Genomic DNA, 18676 nt, shown 5'->3' with positions numbered 1-18676 from the left:
GTCCCCGGCGCGATTCGAACGAACTGGAGTGTTCGCCCGAGATCTTCACACAGTTTTGCACACCATCCACCGTTGCTTTGATCAGTCTGGTAAGCTTTCCAGGGAAGCTGTTCTCTTGTGTAATTTATAGTTCAGGTAAATTTCCCGTTTTTTGGGTTTTTTTCTCATTTCTTCTTATTATAATCAAATGTATATTGGTCCTGAGGTGGACGGCAATTCCGACCATTGAACAACCCACTGCATAGTTGAATTTTATCAACACAAATATGTACAGGAAGTGATTTCAAACTATCGACAGACACAGTCCTGAGTTAAATTTTCCTTGATCCAAACAGATCCGTTGGCGATTTCGACCACCAACCAATCTACACACCATACAGTTATTTTTGATTTAATTTGTCCTAACTGTGTTCAGTGCTACAAAGCTACATTTTAATTGATCCAAATAAGTTCAATGGCAACTCCCGGCCACCAACAAACCCACTCCATAAAATGGTTTTCCCTGATTCGACTAGATCCGGTAGAAACTCTGACCTTGAACCATCTCACCCCAGAGTGAAATTTTATTAACTCTGTTAGGTCCAGAAGTGGTTTCAAAACACCGTCAGACCCACTCCAGAATTGGATTTTCCTTGACGCGAATAGGTCCGATAACGATTCCGATAATCATCCGACGCATTTCAGAGCTGGATTTTATTGACCCAACTAGACCCAGCAGTGCGTAGGCTCTGAAAAAAACCTTAACATTTTTAATGAACTTCCAGCACGGCTCTAAAAGGTCGCTTAAATAACTTGTGAAATAATAAAAAAATCATAAGGGTTGTGTACAAGACACGACCGCCCGACGTAAACTACGTAAAACAGTTTGGTGAAATGAAGAATCTAGTGCCAGTGCAAGAATACATATTTGCAGCAGCTCTCTACAATACGCGCTCGTTATTCTGCTACGAACGGCAACGTAATTCTGCTACGACGTCGTACTTTGAACAAATTTGTCTCGCCTCAATCTTCCTATGTTTAAAATGGTGTCCATGAGAAGAATCGATTAATTCCCAATAATGCATATTTCGAATCAGTAACGACCACACGACCCACGCCATAGGCTGGAATAACAAAACCAAATAAGAATCTTGAAAGAATTAAACTTGACTGCCACTGAAGCCATCCATGCGAATACATATTTGTAGCATCTCCCTCCGACGCGCGCTCGTGATTCTGCTACGGACGCCAGGCAACTTTATGGCGTCTCCAAGCGGTTAATTTGCACTTTGAAAAAAGTTCGCCTCGCCTCAATCTTCCTTTGTATAGAATAGAGGCCCTGAAAAGAACCGATTTTCCAATATCTCATATGTATTTGGAATAAAATTTGCTCAGCAACTCCGCCGATGCTTAGAGATGTCGTAAAATCTCGATTAATCGATTAGTAACTAATCGATTACTCTCGATTCTTGACGATTATTGAATCGATTCATCGTTGAGTAGTAATCGAATCAAAATTAATCGATTATCATAACGATGAGTCGATTAATTGAAGTAATCGAAATCTAATAGTTGTCGTAAAATCCCGATTGATCGATCACTCTCGATTCTTGTCGATTATTGAATCGATTAATCATTGGGAAGTAATCGATTAAAAATTAATCGATTATCACAACAAATAATCGATTAATCGAAGTAATCGATTAATTTGCGGCATCTCTACCGATGCTTGGACCGCTCTCCGCGATATTTCAAATGAAACGCCACGCGCGCAGGAAAAGCAGTTTTCTTATAATCAATAAAGATGGCTCATTAGTCCCTCCTCTTTGTTGTCCGGTATGACTGCAAATATCGTGTACCCGTCTCACACTTACTAAAGGGGCGTGGCTACAGGTTTAACTTTATTGATTACAAGAAAGCAGCTCTTGAGCGTGAGCCATTTCGTTCGAGATGTCGCGAAAAGCAGATCGTAGTCCCACCATCGGCTTCGGCGGAGCTGCTACCGGAAATTTCATTCTCATCGATGGTGTGGTTCATGCGGTCGTTCAATTTTCTTGTCTGAAGTACTAATGATTGGCTACCATCAGAGAAAGTAGCTCTTAAGTCACAACTTGAGGCGAGATGAATTTTGTTCAAAGTAAAACTTAATTGCTTGGTGATGGCAGATTGTTTTCCATCGGTAGCAGAATCACAAGCGAATACATTTTTGCAGCTTCTCCGTTTGACGCGCGCTCGTGATTCTACATACATACAGAAAACATACGATGATTCAACCCATCCATGAGTTTTTAGGTGCTGAAATGCCACGCGCGCGCGGAAGAGCAGTTTTCTTATAATCAATAAAGATGGCTCATTAGTCCCGCCTCTTTGTTGTCCGGTATGACTGCAAATATTGTGTAACCGTCACACACCCCCAAAGGGGCGTGGCTACAGGTTCAACTTTATTGATTACAAGAAAGCAGCTCTTCCGCGCGCGCGAGCCATTTCGTTCGAGATGTCGCGGAGAGCAGACGAGCAGACCGTGGTACCACCTTCGGCATCGGCGGAGCTCCTACCGGAAATTTTATTCCCGGCGATGGTGTGGGTCACGCGGTCGTCGTCATCAACATTAGCAGCGTTCAGATTTAATTTTCTTGTCCGAAAAAGGGGGAATGACGGCTTTGCCAGGTTTTGTTCTATTATTGTCAGGGGGTTTTTGTTGACCAAATTTTATAAAATTTGGCCACAATATTCATTGATATGCTATGATATGATATGATATTTGAAATGAGGTACTAACGATCAGCTACCATCAATGAAAGTGGCTCATGGGAGCGTCCACAAATTACGTAACGCTTAGAGGAGAGGGGGGGGGGGGGTGAGCGAAGTGTGATGACCCATACATAATTTTTAGATGCTTCACGTAACGCCCAATTTTTGCGTTACGTAATTAAAGGATCTTCCCTTAAGGTGACTCGGGGAGGTCTCTTTCTAACATTGTCACCTCGTAATTTTGGAGTGGCGTATTTCGGTTTTCAGTTGTTTGATGAAACTGTAAATGTATCAGCATGTAGATTGCGAGTAAGCACGCGCCGGTGATACTTTTTCAAAATCATATTTGATGTAGAAAAAAATTAAGCATTAATAATAATCAATAGTATCAATAGGGGCCCTCCTTAGCCGTGCGGTAAGATACGCGGCGAACCGATTAATTGCCACTTATGTGCCTTATGTGCCACTGGGATGCGCGACCGCCATCCGATGATTCGACTCAACGAACGCCGTCCATTGCCAGAACTGCCGAAGATGGGACACGGATGAAAATGATGTGCTGCTGTTTCCACGACCGCCACCACCACCGACCGAAAAAAATTCATCCGCTGAGACAGCCGTTGTCACTGGGACCGCTTCTGGACGCCCTGGTCCGCTCGCCGTGACATTCAGAATGAAAATGACGCGCGCACGCGAAACACGGGGCTTTTTATACACAGGGAAAATGAAGCAGTGGATCAAAAGGCCCGTACCTTACTGCAATCTGATGTCCGTGTTGGGGATTTATGAACGGAATTGAATTTTTCACCCGATTTGGAAAGAAACAACATTTTCAATAGTTTAACGTTGATAATCAATAGTATCAATATAATTGGCAAATTGCTGGAGAGTTTCTGAATCGATTGATAAGCAAATGTCGAAAATCCATCGAAAGATAAAGACGCTATTAGCGTTTGAAATCTATCCTAATTTCGTGACGGTCTCGAATTTGGAAATTTCGGTTTTACACCCTGTATCTGAGTCTTCCCCTTAGACGTAGTTTACGTCAAAAGAAAAAAAAGAAGAGCTTATTAGCTTGATTAACTGTACACATCGTAGTTGCTAATTATGATTGGCCGAGAAACAGCAAATATGCACAGCTCACCAATTAAATAATATTCTTGGGATACAAAAAAGTTATTCTTATTGTATACTTGCTTCGGTGTTTCCAATTCATGACCAATAATGATGCTAGTCACGTGCTTATAGTCAATTTAGTATTAAGAGAGGAAAATTAGTTTAACACTCATTGTTATAAGAGACCAAGGAATGCTTTGCATCTCCGTGAGCGCTACGGGAAAGGAATCGTTGGTTAGTTGAGAAAGTAATTCGTGTGAAACCCCTTGGTAAGCGACAAAATATGTATTACGAAGTTATTTTGAAATCAAGAAGACGAAAAACAAATCAATCCAACGCAAGATCAATGTGTTTCGTTTAATAATCTTCTACAACACGATCGATCCCGCACTAAATAATTTTGTGCTCATCGATGCAGACATTAGTTTTATCACTTCACGTTCTCCCACACTAGTTGGCGTGGTCAGCATCAACACGATCGATTGCACACTGGTTAAACAAATTTCTGCTACGCGAGGTAGACTTTTTTCACTTCGCGTTCTCCCGGACTAGCTGCCGTCCCATGACCAGCATCCAAATGATCGTTTCCGCATTCATATAGAAGAAAACTACATACGAATTTGTCGATTAGAATGAGATTATGTAGTAAGCGTTAATAGGAATATTGTATAACCTAAAGTTTTGAAAACAACTTTACGATTATGTTCAGCGGCGCAGCCAAAATTTTTGATAATATAAAGTATGGTATAAGTTTAAAATTGTTTCGAAATTCCGCGGAATTCCGTTAAATTTCGTTACAAGCTAGTTTTTTCTAACGAAATTTTTGTAATTTTACGAAACGAAACGAAATCAATAAATCAGATTTCGCCATGCTCAAATTCCGCGAAATTCCGCGGAATTTCGTTTCGAACCACCTGAAACGAAATTTTTCGAAATACCGCATATGCTTACTTGCGGGTGAATCGCACACAAAGGCGCGGATTTTAACTTTTAGTGAATGACCATTGATAACTATGCCAAAGTTCAAAATCGGTACGGCCTCTTCAACAAAAGGACCCAGATATTCTTCAACGGGCTTCGGTTTCGTTTTTCCATGGAAAATTCCTATAATCATTGGCTTTTGGGTGACTTCTTCATGAACATTGAATAATATGGGCCGTCAATATTTATATTGATTGATATGCTTCTGGAGGCTGTTAGACCGGTGAAGCCGTAATGAAGGCAATTTTCTAAAACGGAATAAATTGGAATAGAAGTTGAATTATAGATAGAACTTCAACTTACCAAGACCGTGGTGCCACAGCGACCGGCTTCCGGGTAGTGATCAACAATCTTCGTGGATCTTCCGGAAGCGTTCGACCATACTGAGACAAACGGGCTAATAGGGCTAATAATGGTTTTAACGCGGCATGAGATATTTTGTTCTCCAAACTCCAGCTTTGAAGGAACGATGAAAGATCTTCTTCAACGTATTCATAGTTGGCATCGTTATCTGGGCTGTAGTCAGAAACATTATCTGAGCTGTAGTCAGCAACATTATCTGGGCTGTAGTAGTCTTCATGTATTTGACTTATTACGTCTTCAAGTTCAGAGAACTCATCATCATTTTCTGCCAACGGAACCGCTGGTCGCCAATCCACCTGTGAGCTACTGTTCCTGTATGATGCTGGATCACTCGTGGCTGTACTAGTTTCCGTCTCGTGAACATTTTGAAAAGTCTCTGGCACTGTTATATCACTGTTGACACTGTTATATCACCACTTCGCACAAACTTTTCCCATTTCTTTGAGTTTTCCATGCTTCCGAACAGTTTTAAAAAGTGTAACAATTTCCTTTAACCCGGATAGAGCTCGATATAAGCATTCATTAGGACTAGAGACAAAATTGAGAAGCACCGTCAATGCTATCAAAATGCTGAAGTGTCTTCGAAATGCTGCATAAAAACTGCAAACATTTGTTCTGCATTGAGAATGCTAGCTATTGACCTCTGAGCATTTCAAATGCTGTTTTAGAACAAAGTGCATATGACATGCAAATAAAAAGCTATTTTACAGAAAACTTCAATGCTTAGCGGTTACCTGGGTTAATACACATATATCGGAATAAGCTACTCAATTGGATTGTGAGTTAGGAGATGACGAGTTCTGCTTCAATCAGGGCAATTCAAAATATCACGTCTTCCAGTTAGTTTCCGGCTTAACCCACTTCTATCTACCACAAGCTTTTCATACGCAACCGAGAATAGGATTTAAGCTTATTTTGTCCGTAGTTTGAATTATCGTTAAAAAAATTAATTATTAATGAGCGTTTGTGGTTTTGAGGGACAGTTATCAGGTAATCCATTTTTTACTCTTTTACTATTATCCGATAATGATGAAATACGCCCTAATAAAAATTTTAAAAGGATGTAGTTTGTCAAAAATGATTGCTACACACGTTTGAACATTCTTGGTTTTCTAAAAGGTGACGTTTATAGTTTGTTTAGATTACGAGATGGGGCCCTCCTTAGCCGTGCGGTAAGACGCACGGCTAAAAAGCAAGACCATGCTTGAGGGTGGCTGGGTTCGATTCCCGTTGCCGGTCTAGGCAATTTTCGGATTGGAAATTGTCCCATGGCATAAAAGTACCATCGTGTTAGCCTCATGATATACGAATGCAAAAACGGTAACTTGGTTTAGAAACCTCGCAGTTAATAGCTGTGAAAGCGTTGAATAAACACTAAGCTGCGAGGCGGCTTTATCCCAGTGTGGGGATTACGAGATGTTACACGACAACCTTGTCATCATGATTATTATAGCTTTATCCTAATAAAGCTTGTAGTCGGAATTGGCTCTCAAAAAAGTTTTAGCTAGAAAAAGTTTTAGCTCAGTTTTAGATACCGTGATTTTTTTTTCGGATTTTAGAACATGTGTAATTCAAATAGTTTACTATTTTCGGTTTTTATTCTTTAAAAAGTGGACGCATTCAGGCTTCAGATTGATTATTTCTTTACAATTTAACTTCAAATAATATTACTTTCAAGTACAATATACAGTGATGACTTGATTTTTAGCATGTTAAAATTTTATCTGCCCCTGATTTCGTCTACACCCGATTTTATGACTGTTTTGATATGGTTTCTCCACGTTCCAATTTTGCCACATTTTTGAAAGTCTATATAACAGTCAAAACCATTAATTGCTTTATATTTGTTCTATTTGACCTCTCTAAAGAATTTTTCTCGACACATTTTATAATGAGCGAGAAAGGCATCATCACCGTTAGATGGATTAATCTGGGTTTTTGATGAATAGGTACCACCATTTATTGCAGGATTCATAATTTTGGACAAAAATACCTCCTTTTTTCCTATTGTGCGGTGTGACAAATTTTGAACAGCGGAACGCTGATGCTTGGCGTAGGCGTACATGTCAAAATCTGTCAGTGACGGCACTCATCTCATCGTATGTCCGTAAATGTCGTTTGGACAAATAATAGTGAATGTGAAAAGTGAGGAGTGATAATGATAATTGAGAAGCGGGAAGTTAGAAAGGAGAAGTGAGAAATGAGAAGTGAAAAATGAGGAGTGAAAAGTGAGAGTGAGATGTATCACTTCTCACTCCACGTTTTTCACTATTCATATCACACTTTTTACAAGAGTTCGAAGTGAGAAATGAAAAGAGTGAAATGAGATTCTCATTTCTCATTTCTTCAATTATAAAAGTTTGAGTTTTATTAATCAAATGGAAATTGGCAACGCGCTTACAAATTATTAGTTAATAATCCTCCATGGCAATCAGCATGATAGAAATATTTTGATGACATTGAGTTTTTAAAACAAAATGGTGTGAAGGAATGCATAGAAGCAATCATTAGGCTATAGTTTCAAGGGTCGTCCACGTAATGGATATTCTATTTGCTGCTGTTTCGCATGTTGCTTTCATTGAAGATTAGTTTAATGAAAAATGTTTGATCTTTCTCGTAAATTTATGTATTCTGGATAATTTATAACAAATCAAAAAAGTGGTTGATTTGCTCAAAACTTCACGTGTCGCCGCTAAACTATGAATAAATAACATTGTAATGTTTTCTTATGTGCGGTACGTCTTTCCTGACCACGTAGTATTACAATTACAGAAACACCCAGCATACATTTTTTCCGGGGCAGATTGTGTAAGAATGATCACAAACCAATTTGCATTCCAATACAGTATATAGTTCTTAGCTTTCTGGCGCACCAACGTAAAAAGCGATATAACTATATTTGTTATTTTTTTCTGTACGTGAAAAAAAAAACTATGTTTTATATTGATTATTTTTCCTTGCGTTAGATGAATATGAAACAATCACGCTTACTATTTATCGCGGACAGGAAAAAGATAAATTTACAATAGGTCTTCCGGAGCGATTGGTTGTCTGCCCTTACGTTGGGTGAACAATGACACAACGAAATACGTCGTAACTGATCTTTACTTTGTTCTCGCGTCAACATTAACATGCTAGTTATTTGGATTACATCACTTACCAAGGTGTATCCTGATCTAAGTAATGACACTTCCTCTCCCTACTTACAATACTCCTTCCCGTAACAACCGTAGAGATGCAGACGATTCGTCGGTCTCTAAAACAACGGTTGTTACAACATCTGTTGGTCAAGGATGTTATCGATCATTTAGTAATTCGCGTTCGATCATTTAGTAGTTTGCCAATAACTCATTCCAAAAGCTGAATTTCGAAATGTGTTGTATGGTGGACTTGTAGTGCGAAGATTTTTCTACAACTCTGCCTAATGGTTTGTTGCTAGAATTCAACTAATAACGGAGTTATATCGCTAGTTGCAGTAGCTTAAACTAAATGATTGTAATTTTGCAATCATCTAGTCTAAGTTACTGAAACTTTAGCTATAACTTCGTTACTAGTGGTATTCAAACAACGAACCATTAGGCAGAGTTGTAGAAAATCCTTCGCACTAGAAGACCACCATACAACACATTTCGATATTCAGCTTTTGGAATAAGTTATTGACAAACTACTAAATGATCGAACGCAAATTACTAAATGATCGATAACATCCTTGCTGTTGGTTCCCTGTGCAATTCCGCTAGTTCTGGTCAATCACGGAGTAGCAACTACGAATTGTACGATCATCTCATGCTCATGCTCATGCTCATAACGACACTTTCGGCCGTATGTCCATTTCGGCCAAGAAGGGTTTCGGTCTAATTGTTTGTTCAGCCCAACGACTTTTTGCTTAGTGGCTTCCGGTTAAATGGCTATCGCCGCAATGACTTTCGGCCACCCGCTCTCTCTGATAAGTGATGCGAATTGTGATTTTAATGGACTGTTACGAACACGTATCGTTTCCCACTGTTTCACGTCTTCAAGCTCAGATTATTAGTTTTAGGATAGCATCCAGGTCTTAATGTTGTATTTTGCACCGAATAATATCTCTGATTTTTTTCCAGGAAAATCAACGTCCTGATGAACATTATTGCTAGAGAAACTGCCTATAGCCCTTTTGTGATTTTATACAGCCGTTTAAAAAGGATGGGCATATAACTCTTCCATCCATGCTTGAAAAGTTAAACAAGAGAACGTAACTATTTTGCATGCATTCTGGTGATTCAATGTTCAACTCTGGCCCAAAGCACTCAATCAATCGGATAACATCCTTGGGCATATCCTGACAGTCGTAACCAAAATAGACCGTTCAAGTCACTTTATCATTGACCATTTGCCTATATTAATTCCGAGAAAAAGAAAACACACCATCGAAGATATTAGCATCCACTTGGTGGAACGACTTTATGGTGCGAAATTGGAAAATTGGTAGAAATAAGTGGAAACTTTCCACCGTATTACATTCCTACCTTGGCTCGGTTCCCATCAAGCGGAAAAAAGAAAACATTCAAATTGTTGGGCCATAAAAGAGCTATAGTGGCGGAAGCTGTCGGTTATTTCTTAGGAAATTTTCCTTTCTGTCGCGTCGCCTATAACAAATACACAAATAAAAATATTTTTCAATTTTAAGTCCTTTTATGCATATTTTTCGAGCATGTAAATAATCGCGGCATTTGCTCGTACTTGATATTACTTTTTATATTAAATCGAACTAAATTCAAACTGCGCTAGATCGTAGAATTCAATCTAATACAATTGACTATCGAATGCTCATTCGGCGACTGGGAATTTCCGCGGGTTGGTGTGTCGTTGAAATTTACATACTTTTTGCTGTGTAGTTGAAGGTAGTCGGAGCAGGTATTGAATTTGTACGAGGAATTTTTCGCAGCGTAAAGGATCCTGTTGGCGTGGCGTTTGACTCAGTCCCAATGATAGCAATAGGGATTGAGTGTATGTTGTTCTCAATTTAATTTTGTACAGTTTCAACGTTAGCCAGCAGCGAAGTGTAGGAAAGCAAACTTTGCACCTTTACTAAGCGTACTTAACCAGAAATTGACTTTCTTATTCCCACTTTTCAGGATACTTTGGGGTTTATTTTAGTCCATTAGTTGGGGAGGTGGAAAATCAATTTGGTCATAAGGGGAGGGCTTCAAGGATATCTATGTACCTACTTACTTATTGCACATTTCCCCTGCTTGAGAAGAAACGTTCAAAGTCACTAGAATATCTGTTGCATTAATAATAAAATTTCAAGGTCAGATACTAACTCCACTGTTAAAAAAGGCACACCACTCAATACGAAAGCAATGCATAACTGTCATTGTTATTATTTCTGCTTTGCTGTGTTGCAACATGCGTGAAATAATAAAAATGACAGCCTTCGAAAATGCGAGCCCTTAAATGATGAAAATTAAACATGAAAATCGCTTAAAAAAGTGAATGTAAAAGGCACATTTTCTTTTCTTTTCTTTTGTACATATATCGAGGCAAAGGAAGACAAGCACTTTAGGAATAAAAGCTATTTAACTCTATCGTTGCTTTAGGATTAATCTTCAAGTTCTATGTACATTACTTCTCATGAATGATCTTTGCTATTTATAGGAACAATTGTAAAATGAGCTTTTTTTAAAATGATGACGAAACAAATTACCTCCGAACCAATTGAAACGTACTCCAATTTTGATGGCGTTGTTCAAAAACCCATCAACATAAGAGTACGACGCCCCCTACCCCCCTCAACAGCCAGCGATGACATTCGCTGTTGCAGATTGATTTTCCGCTGCATTAAGTCTTCACTCACCTGGTATGACGACGCACAGCGCAATCAGCAGCCAGGCTACCGCAGTCAGCCTTTGACTTGCGGCGTTCCGCCACAAACTCGGCCGAACTGCTTTTGATGATGATAGACGGGTGCGATGCATGTTGCCTGTCGACTGCTGCTGATGTCGCTGCTGTTGCTGCTGCTGGTGTTGGAGTAGTTGGTGATGGAGATGGTTCCCGTGAAGGTGATGATGTTGATGACCACCGCCGGATTCGGTTCCGGATCGTTCCGATATTCTCTTTGCTTCCGTGCACATCATTTTTAATTAACTTTTATCCCCTATCGAATTGGTTTTTCCTATTAAGAATATGCGGTATGATATTGCTTAGTGCTTAATAAGTTAATTCAATAATATTTAATAATGAATTGAATCGAAATATAGGTAATCTTTTGTTACTGCAAAATTGAGGGTAAAAAATCTTAGAACATATCGATGTTTTAAGGAGGAGACTTTGAATTTTCTTTGGAAAATGTGAAATAAAAAAGGGGGAGTACTACAATGTTAAATTAAGAACAAAAATCTCATTTATAATTTCGATTCATGATTTCGTTTCAAAGCATCTATTACTAAATCATATTATCGCATACCCTTATTAACAACACAGAGAAGTTGTCGAGAGCTTTCGCACTCAAAGGATCCTCTGTTCTTTGCAATATCGTGTTTTCTGAGTGGTTGATGAAACGTTGAGAGCTCTATTAAAAAATCAACGTGACCTGGAGCCGAACATGGTTGGCGATGACAATGCCACTACTAGTTCCTTTCATGTTATTGTTTGTTTGTCAAATAGCAATCACCCACTTCCTGCTCCCTTCCTGAATCCGGTGAACTGTATCCTGCGGCCCATCCAATAGTGTATTGAACTGTCACAGAGACGCAAGCACAGCAAAACAATTGTTGTTGATCCAACAATTTGTCGATACCAATTAGCGTGTCAGCAGCTTTCAACAATCATCACAATTCGGTGCACTGGGCGATGATGGCTGTCTGTGGTGGGCTTCGGCTTTCCGGAATATTCGATATTTGCTGCCGCGTGTCGTCACGGGACTGTTCCGGTTGGGAAGCGGGGATCTCTACGAATCAGGTCCGAATAATCAACGGACAATTATGCTATTTTCCGGTTGATTCACGGTTCGGAAACGTGACGTAAGTTTGATTTAAATTGCTGAGGAGTCGAGTGGGTTTGATGAGATGTGTTTATCTGGAATAATGAAATAAAAACATGATATGAGTTAATTATCTTTATCAAATAAATTCAAACGTTTCAAAAAAGTTCAGTTCATAGCTGGTCCTTATTGTTCTATTGAAATTATTTTTTGTCGGTTAGTTTATGTGATTGAATCAAGAAAAGAAAGAATTTTCAGAAAATTGCCGCACACACAATTTCATACCAACATGCTCAAATATTTATAACATGCCGTCGAAACAGGAAATACTGCGACGCGCTTTGTACATTTTTTTTTTCAAGAGAAACAAAGATCGTGGGAGCACACGGTGAACCATTTTAGGCCTAAAGATGTTTCTAAAACTGACATTGGAATATATTGTTCTACTGAGGTCCATTGTATACACACACAGGTGATTGGAAGGCCAAAGACACGGAGCATCTCATCAAATATACTATATTAACAATATGATTCACTCTCACGAAATTTTGGCGACACCACATGTGGCGCCAACTCGCGTCCAAAAGGATCGATACACACGTAAATCGAACTACCCAAAATATGACAATCGTTTTACACACACTTCAAAATGTCATCATGAAAAAAATAGGGATGCTTGATGTTTTTTTTGCAAACTTAATCGATTATGTTTAATCGAATGCAAACGGAAAATCAAATGTTGTAGCAGAAGTGTGGTAGGCATATTTTTGTGGAAATGCATAATAAATTTGATATAGCTCGTTGAACTGTATCCGGCAGGACCATGCCGGTGCACCATATCGAAATTGACGCACGCTGAAGCAGTTGGAGAGCTATACGAGGTTGCTGTGGAAGTTTACATTCTTCTAGCATTGTACCTACTCGCTCTCTGTTTCGCACACCATGTTGATGTTTGCTCATTTGACTGCAACACTTTTATCAAATATACTATTGTCGCGGTAATCTTTTTCTAGAATGCTGCGGCGGTCTTACAGTCGCAGGCTCGACTGCGAAGGTAAACGTCAAGATAGCCGCCGTGTTAAAAGATAGGCAGAATTTTCCCGCTCAAAACAAAACCATGTGTTTTTTGCGAAATGACAACAGTGTTCGATTGTATTAGTGAGAGGCAACCGGAGTCACTGAGTACATAGAGAGTGTTTATCATGGCAAGTGCATACAGTGGGTGAGATTTTCATTGACACTGTTGTGTTTAGTGACCGTTGCGATTACCTGAGAAGCAACCAGCAGGAAGCCGCAGTATTCTATTTTATCTCGAGATGCATAATATATTAACAATATGATTCACTCTCACGAAATTCTGGCGACCCCACATGTGGCGCCAACTCGCGTCCAAAAAGTTTAATACACGTTATAATTAAACTACCCAACATATGACGATCGTTATACACACACACACACACACTTACGGAGCCGAATTTATTGAATTCAACATTTGGCTAGCAAACATTACCGCTAGCCAATGGTTAAACTCACTGGTATTTTTTAACAGCAAGGAAGTGACCCTGATGTGTTACTTATGTGTTGTTTACTTATGTGTTGTTACACTTTTTAAATTTAAATGTAAATTTACAAAATTCGTAGAGATTTATAGATTTATGATTTATAAATATATAAATGCATAAGAGTTTACAAAATGATTGTTTGAGCTCGAAAAACGATGGAATTCCGACATTCAAGACTTAAGGATTTTTGAAAACGTGACGATTTTTATCACATTTTCAAAGATGATATGATCAAAATATTTTACCTACTTGTGAGATGAGCATTAGGGTGGTTCAAAAAATTGATTTTGAATTGAGTGTCCTCTGAAAATTTGAGCTCATTTGGATTAAAACTGATTTAGCACAAGCCGTTTCAAGTTTGCATGCAAATTAGTATGGGGAAAATTATGTTTTCGTTGTACTGTTAATGACGCTTCCCCATCAAGCGCAGGTTAAAAGAAAACCTACATAGCTAAAAGGAATACTCAACAGCTTTCACTCAGTGTAAACCGCATCTCAATTAATCGTTCCAATAATTCATGATTAGACAATGTTTTCACCACGTAAAACACTTTTTTGGTAGTTGATTTGCATTATAAATATATTAGGGAGAAATATCAATATATTCAAGGGAGATCAGGGATATTGCTGTTACAATTATTTTAAATTGAATGCTCAAAACTACATTATTTTGAGAGTGCGTGGTGTTAATTTTTTTTTCAAAGCTTTTTTTTGACAGCTACGGCAGCCAAATTCCCTTTTTTCCCTAAATACTCTTATAATAGGTTTATAGTGGTTATCTAGAGAGGGCCACTTGGCCATATTTTACATTTATAGTGGTCATCGGGAAGTTGTCGTGTAATATTGGGTTTTATTATTAGATCTTATAAATTGATTTTGAGAACGGAATAAAACTTGTAATGTTGCTTGGGATATCACCGCATGGCTAAGGAAGGCTTTTATATTACAACTAGCAAAAGAAACCCAGCTGTGCCTGGGTGTAGCAAATGTCACAATGAACTATTTGCAGCATCGCATTCTAGATAAATTTCCGTGCGTTTATTTTGTTTTCCTCAACAGTTGACCAAAAATTGTATTCTAATGATTTTTTACATTTCCCCATATAACCACTATTTTTTTGTATATACAAACCTTGCGAATCCCATAACGAATCGATTAGGAAAAAAATCTTGCAAATCGGTCAACCCGTTCGCGAGTTAAATCGTCAGGAAGGAAGTCTCAACTCATTTTTATTATATAGATGGTAGATTATTGTTTAGCATGATCAATCGTTTTGAATAACTTTATGACACCAGTTAAACTTATTCATTCGCATAACAAGTTTCAATTTTGGCAGGTGTTGAGAAAGAATTGGGTATATATGTAAAAAAGATATCGAACCAGTGCATAATCTCCATCCAAGCGTTTCTCAGCTATTTTCAGAGGATTACATACATTTATCGAGTTTGGCTTCGTTATGCTCTTTGACGCTTGAGTTTCAATAAGCAAGTTATTTAGACTATAACTTGGTAATAATCGATTCCTCCTTAATTTTTTATATGATGATTGGAAGAAAAAAATCGAAAAAACTCATTTAGTAGTGACGTGGTAAATAATTGACTGTTTTACAACTAAAAGGTTCCGTTTAAGAAAGAAAAAAAAGTTGTTTGGGACCCCTCGGTAGATTTTTTTCAAATAGTCACGAAATGAAAGCTTCTTCCTATGGGAAAACTGTCAAAACGCACGCAAACGTATCCATTGTGTTTGGCCCATAAGAGCTATATTTTCACGTAGTGAAAGTATTAGCGATGCTCATTTTTTTTTGTCACACACCGCGTTGAATTATCTTGATTTTATGAAATCAATGATGATTTCTTTTCAAATTAACTCGCATGCATAATCCCATTTTTGAGAATTCCCAAATTGTTATCAATTTGTGAATATGATTTGACAGAGAGAAACGAACTTTTGTGAACAAACTGCCCGATATGAGAGTCTGATATAAATACAATTCAAACATAATTACGTTTGTGGTACAATCTCTCTATATAAAAATGAGTTTGCATTTCCTTTGAAGCAATATAACTCACGAACGGGTAGACCGATTTGTACGGGTTTCTCATTAATCGATTCGTCTTGAGAACTTCTGTGTTATAAATTATCACTAAATTTTGAGGAGAAAGTTGAGAAATTGTTAAAATACAATTTTGATGCGAGTTGTAAGGAAACTCAATACGATCGCGCTAAAAATGATCTAGAGTGCGGCGCTGAATGAACTCAACAATTGACAGTAAGAATGCAAAATATAGTCGACTCTGTAAATCTTGATGTTCTATATCTCCCACAGATAGAAAAATACACTGAAATTTATGCTAAAAATAATGCACATAAATGGAACACTATTATTAGCGTAATTCCACACGGGATATAGCCTCTATGTATACAATATTTGACATGAATCGTCAATATTGCATACACGTTGTAAGCAATCTTGTTAGGAAGAGGACCATTTTAGCGAAGAAAAGCGTAAATTTCCGCATGTCAAATTTTACGCGCTGTTTATTTTTCATTATTTTTTTCTGTGCGATATCTCTTCCTATGTCGATGGTTTCCTCGGTCCCTTTAATCTACATACATTTTGGCTTTCTACATCTCGATAACTTCCCTATCTTGAAATATTTCTATCCCGATGTGTTGTAATCGTATTTTGTTCTGGATTCACTCTCCTTATGTCGATATGTTCAAATTTTTAGGCTACTAGACCATATTTGGACGATAACAATACAGATCAACAATAAGCAATGATATTTGTTTTGTTGTCGTTTTTCATAGCAACAAGCTGTTTTGGATCTAGTACCCATTTAAATTTTCCTTCCATTCCTCGATCTCTCCCTATCTCAATGGTCCCTTCAATATCGAGATGTGGAGAGCGACTGTAGTAGAATCACCGACGAACCGACGTGTCACTGGCGCTCTCTGATTGTCCCACACGGTCCCACGGTCATTCGCTTTTGCGGGCGATCGCTCCTGTCAAATGACCTCAGACACAACTCTACTGCAATGTTAATACACGTAGGTTGGTGGTTGAGCTATAAGAACTTCGCGAGCCATTATGGTGGTGGCGGTAGTGTTCGATGATTTTTCATCATGGCGTCGTGGGCAGCAAATTTGAATTATTTTCCAGGGGGTGACACGTCGGTTCGTCGGTGGTATAATCCCGAGCAAGGTGGGGTACGTTCAACTAGTTTTTCTTGCGAAAGTATCGAAAAATAATCTATTAAATCCCAAAAAAATATCTGATATTGGATACGAAATCGAGAAAGCACAATAAAATAGGCGTAATTAAGTTTAGCCAAAATATCTCACCGTAATGCTTTGTTTTGAAAGGGCAAGTGAATTGAACAACTTAGTTGAATGCAATTTACTTGCCAAGAGTTGAACATGTTCAACTTACTGTCCGTTCAAGTGAGTTGAGCGAAGGTGTTTGGACGCGTTTAATCTATAGACGCTATAAGTTCCATAGACGAGCGGAGAACGGTCGAGTCATTTCAATTTAGTGTTTTTTTCCATTTTTTTACAGTGTACCACGCGAATTTGACGTCACACGCTCTGTTGCTTGGATTGCAACTGTGACGTCATGCTCGTTTGGCTCGCCTCAGCTCGTCTATGGAATCTACAGTGTCTATAGTTTAATCCAAGCGACTTGTTCAATTCAATTTCCATGTCTAAATGTAACAAAATAATCATACCCATTATGATAAGCGCAACATAACAAAACGCAATCGGATGAGTGTCATCTTCATGGCTTTCCACTCAAGATACATATTAATTCAATCAATGGTGGGCAGCAAAAAGTTTTCAATTCATAATAAGTTGAAACGCAGGTGTTAAGTTCCAGTAGGAATTTAGGACACCGAAGAGGAAGAACAATGATGCATTGGAATAATATCGATAATATTCAGAAAGAATTAATCAAATTTCTTGCTGAAGAAAATGATAGAAATGTTTACAGTGGAACAATCATTTTAATGTTTGCGGAACGGCTTTCACAGTTTGAACGTTTGAAGCAAAGGTGTAGTTTGTCTGCTTTGCACTGTTTCATCGAAATATTTACAGTAGTGTTTGCATTTAAAAAAGTAGATATTCCGGTAATCGATTTATTGAAAAATGTATGGACATCCCCACACTGTAAAATGTCATCGAACAACTGTATGACTACTCACCGCAAGATGGCAGGCGGGTTTTCCAGCACAAGCTAGAAAAAACACGTTTAGATTCCTCTTTGCTCGCTAGATGATGTTGTTATCACCGGCTAATTGTTCGCCATTTCGTTGTATGGGAAAACTCGAAGTGAACCATATTGTTAATATAATATATTTGATCTCATCAACAGAATTAGAAGCAGCATACGGAAAATCGATGTGGTAGCCGTCCAGCGGTCATGTGATACTAGCAAGTCTAAGTTCCGAAAGAAATCTATAAGAAAAATTCTATGACAACATTGAACCCATTTCCATTTTTTAATGGCAAACAAAAAGTGGCCACATTTACTGTATTTTGCAAAATTTAACACAGAAATCGTGCAATATGTCTCTCTTAAACAGATCAAAATAGAACATAACAATTGATATTCCACATTCCCATATTCCCATTTTACGTTTAAACTATGGTAGCAGCGGTAACATTTAATTATCACACTTAAATAACTAAAGCGTGAAGTTCTTTTGATTTTTCAAACGGTGAATTTAAATTTATGGGGTGGGTGATCGAAACGCAAACCAGGCGAGTGAGCAACCTCCACCCGTGTGATTGAAGGATAGGAGGAAAGACCAAACGCGCGCTTGTGAAGAATGAGTACCCAAGCCAGAGGAGAGACAAGAAAACCCAGGGCGATTGGTGAGGAGTTTGTCTTGTGGTTTGATGGTTGAAAGTAGTGCTTGTATTTTTAAATGTGATTTTCGGCGTGCCTTTCCACCAGCGACGC

At 38.4% G+C, this 18676-nt stretch overlaps 1 protein-coding gene across 2 annotated transcripts in view; it reads right to left on the bottom strand.

Moving 5' to 3' along the window:
• Positions 1 to 18676, bottom strand: part of LOC134213122 (uncharacterized) — a 486987-nt gene that overhangs the window by 322660 nt on the left and 145651 nt on the right. For both annotated transcript variants that reach the window (XM_062691744.1, XM_062691745.1), the window contains 2 exons: positions 11636 to 12246; positions 11027 to 11344 (listed from right to left, as the gene is read on the bottom strand). In XM_062691744.1, the coding sequence (XP_062547728.1) occupies positions 11027 to 11306 (280 nt within the window). In that variant the 5' untranslated portion in view covers positions 11307 to 11344; positions 11636 to 12246. The remainder of the gene's footprint in view (positions 1 to 11026; positions 11345 to 11635; positions 12247 to 18676) is intronic.

The sequence above is a fragment of the Armigeres subalbatus genome, chromosome 2 (genome assembly GCF_024139115.2).
Source record: "Armigeres subalbatus isolate Guangzhou_Male chromosome 2, GZ_Asu_2, whole genome shotgun sequence".
Lineage (NCBI taxonomy): Eukaryota > Metazoa > Arthropoda > Insecta > Diptera > Culicidae > Armigeres > Armigeres subalbatus.
This window is presented reverse-complemented; position numbering and strand designations above follow the sequence as displayed.